This window comes from Centroberyx affinis, unplaced genomic scaffold (assembly GCF_046629955.1).
Source record: "Centroberyx affinis isolate AG114_WGS23_722 - 3 ecotype Tasmania unplaced genomic scaffold, CSIRO-AGI_Caff_v1 ptg003487l_1, whole genome shotgun sequence".
Lineage (NCBI taxonomy): Eukaryota > Metazoa > Chordata > Actinopteri > Beryciformes > Berycidae > Centroberyx > Centroberyx affinis.
In genome coordinates this window covers 1-3,741 of record NW_027281444.1, presented here as the reverse complement: position 1 = coordinate 3,741, position 3,741 = coordinate 1, and the positions used below count along the sequence as shown (strand labels likewise).

Below are 3,741 nucleotides of genomic sequence, written 5' to 3'. Positions count from 1 at the left end.
TAAGTCTGAATGAGCCAGCAAATTAGCTGTGGCATCCCCATAACTTCAGCAGTGTAACCTCCCTCTCATCCCACTGTGACACCCACAGTCTCTCATGGATGTCTATGGGGAAGATCAACATGTTGTGTTTCTGGCTCTTGGCCTGTTACTGCTGGACCAGCAATATGTATTTCTCAGCTCCCAGCCGAGAATTCACAAGTCATTTGAAACCTGCAATCCGCACATGACTCATTTGCTTTGTACGGGCCATGAAGTCTCTCACACACACAAACACACAAAAACCCTTTCCTATTTCCATCACAGAAAAACATCCTCCCAATCCTGTTCCAAAAGCAACCCCAACAGAAAACACCCATTTAGATGATAATTTATGTGTTTTATTAACAAAGAATTAACATTTTTTATGTACAAATATAATACATGATTAAAAAATAAAAAAAGGAAAATATATTCCGTGGTACAATTGCACTTTGAATGTCTTCCTTTTCTCCTCCCTCCCTACAGCTCCCCTTCCTCTGCTACTTGTCGGCTCGCACGAAGGAGGCGAAGACGCTGTCGTCCTTCTCCAGCAGGGCCTGGGGCCGGTCGTACTCCAGGATGATCCCTCGCTTCATCACAATCACCAGGTCGGCGTTCAGGATGGTGTGAACGCGATGCTGTGCAGCGGAGGAGGAAAAGGACAGGCTCACTGAAGGAGAACGCAGCTCAGTTTCAGAGTTCAGACACGTTATTCCTAGTAGGATCCAATCTCTATTGTCAACCTGAACAATTCTCAAACAAAGCAAGACATCAGAGAGCAAAAACTTGTATGATTCCACATCTTTCACTAATACAGACTAAAACACTTACTGTATATTAGTTCACAGAGTCAATATGCTATTCCTAGCAACCTACAAAACATGAAATGAAACATAACCGCTGTAGATTTATATACCACTTATCTCAAATAGATCTTTTCGAGTCACTTTCACATGGAAAAATCACCACATACGTCAGCCAGACGACTGCTTTGTTACATTAGAATCAAATCGGTGGTTATGTAAAGGTAGGAGCTGAAAAAAGAGCATCCAGGAAAAGGTTCCTCTACAGTAAATACCAGAGGTTACAGAAGCCTTTCATGGCCTCATGGGCTTCTGGTTGCCCTTCTTGCTTCATGGTGAGGCTGTGGGTAATAGCTAAGAGGTGAAGAACCTGAACATTTTGGGTAATCAGATTACTTCAGCAAATTGATGAAATACCCTTAAGAGCCCAGATACACATGTTCCCTTGGAAGCCTGGGATCAACTCCCATCATGTTATTCTCTACTGCGTTTTCTCTTTCCTGTCTCATCTATCTCATCTTCTTTACCTTCTCACTTTTCTCTTACTCGTTTACTATAATGTGTAAAGACTACAAACTCTTGAAATATTATCAGCATACCCTAAGGTAACCGCTCTGCCTCGACGCTGCATCTATCTGCAGTTTTGCATCGGTTTACAAGATTTGCATCAGCAATGCAGGATGAAGGTCAGAGCTCTTAGGGGGGGAAATGGGAGAGCTGCATGCGTTATATACGCAAAAAGCACTGGCACAGCAAAAAGGGAGATACTTACTGCTATAGTAACTACTGTGCGGTCAGCAAAAGCGGTCATCACCACTTTCTGAAGGATGCTCTCCTGTGGGGAAGAACGCAGAGGGAGAGGAGGATGGGTAAGACCAACTGAGGCATCCTCATGTTTACCAAGAATCGTGTGCAAAGAAGATGACCAGACTTTAATGCATGTAGTGATGTATGCCTCATTCACATAGATTCAATTCCTTTTACTGTAGAGCAGCACATAAGCAACGATCCCGTTCTTGGTTGTTTCCTGGTCTGAAAGCCTTTCTTTGTGCAGCTGGCTAAGAGCTCGACTGCCAACATCTTCCTCCATGCTGCCAAGAGCCGCTCATTGTTCAAACCTCTTGATCCTTAGATCTCAAACTCTCACCTCTCTTGTTCCTTATCTCGTCTGAGCCCACTAACTCCGGTGTCTCCCCCATTAAAAGCTTAACTTTATTCCCTTGAGGGCAGCAGTGAGCAAGTAACATCTCTCTTTGTGACAGGTCATTCAAGAGTTCAAGAGTGTGTGTGTGTGTGTGTGTGTGTGTGTGCAGCCAGCATGCACAGAAGAAAGGAGCTTAAGCAAGAAGCAGCCATTTGCTCACACTGCCTCCCCTCAGGCTCTTCTGAGGACTGGAAATGCTGCGAACATTTTCATTCCAGTCTTCCCAACCCCCCTTTCTCTTTCTTCTTCACGTGTCCCTCCTCCATTCCAGCCTCCTTTTCATCCTCCTCTTATCTCAAAAATCATTTTGCTCGTCAATCTAGCGAAGTGCCCCCTCCTTATCAATGTCCAGTCTACCTTTCGCTGTCGTTGCTTTTTGTTGCCATGCCTACAGATGAAAATGGCCTTGTGAACTTGCTCACCCTGCAGTTTCCCTCCTCTTCCTCCTCCTTCACATCTCGCTCATCTACTCCCTTTCACTTTCTTTCATCGTGCTCTTTACATTTTGCTCTCCTCCCTCCATCTTATGTGTCTGTTTCACCTCCTTTCATCATCTGTTTTCCCTTTTCTGCCTGCCCTCTTCCTCCATATGCCTCTTCCCTGCTTTACAATTCTCTTTTCTTTGGCCCGTTTCAGTTTTATACAATCACAAGGATGACGTTCATGCATAGGTTTACACCCCCCCCCCCCCCCCCCCACACACACACACACACACACACACACACACACACACACACACACACACACACCGTGGCCATGTCTATGGATGCAGTGGCTTCATCCATGATGAGGATGCTACTCTTCCTGACGAAGGCTCTGGCCAGACAGAACAGCTGCCTCTGGCCCTGACTGAAGTTCTCTCCTCCCTCCGTCACCATGGCGTCTGAAACACAAAACACAATTTATTTATTTATTTATTGTACATTCCTAGAAGTGTACTGATCTCCCACATATATGCTCTAATACATGAGAGATGACTACCGAGAGGCAGTGCAGATGTGGTTTATCAAAACTGCTTCTGCTTTGGATCATAAGGAAATGGCATTACGATAGTGTCTTGTTTCCGTAATCCGACATATTTTCAGTTGGAGCAGGATGGAGGTTGGAGTGGGGCGTAACAGAGAGAGACTATTCAGAAGTGTTTAAACATTCAAAAATGCTTTGGGCATCACAAGCTGTTACAAATTCAAGATTCTTCAACATTAATAAATAATACCAGCCAAGAGATTGCTCTAAAGAGGGATTGTTTTATTGGTTGGAATATTTATGTACGCCTACTGGTACGCCATGAAATAACCACTAATGATACTCCATTTTCCAGAAAGGGAAAGTAATGGGATTTTGATATACAAATACGAGAAAATAAAAATGTTGCAATTTTTTGGTGCATTTATTGTTGAATATGTACTTTTGCTATATATACATTTGCTCACTACACCAAATCATGGATTGCTTTCTAGCAATACAAAAAATGACATCATCACGTTACTTTAGCCAAATGAGAGGGCAAAGTTAATTAGCCATTAACTCATGGCTGACAGATCAATACCTGATTAAACATCTGGCTCCAGCGAACATAAACTACAGCGCTGAGTAACTCTGTCTCAATATCTTCATGTCACTGCCAACACACACACACACACATTTGTCACTGTCACACAAGAACACCTAAGACAAAGTGAAAGCGCAGGTGCCTCCCTCTGTCTTAGAGGTAAC

General features: G+C 43.7%; 1 protein-coding gene across 1 annotated transcript; it reads right to left on the bottom strand.

The window, feature by feature from the left end:
- Nucleotides 1-518: 518 nt before the first annotated feature.
- Nucleotides 519-2,908, bottom strand: LOC139661254 (ATP-binding cassette sub-family C member 8-like; the record flags this gene model as incomplete). Its single annotated transcript, XM_071539675.1, has 3 exons — nucleotides 519-656; nucleotides 1,594-1,656; nucleotides 2,775-2,908. Coding segments are annotated over 3 exons (335 nt in total), but the record flags the coding sequence as incomplete, so codon positions are not given.
- Between the last annotated feature and the right edge of the window lie 833 nt (nucleotides 2,909-3,741).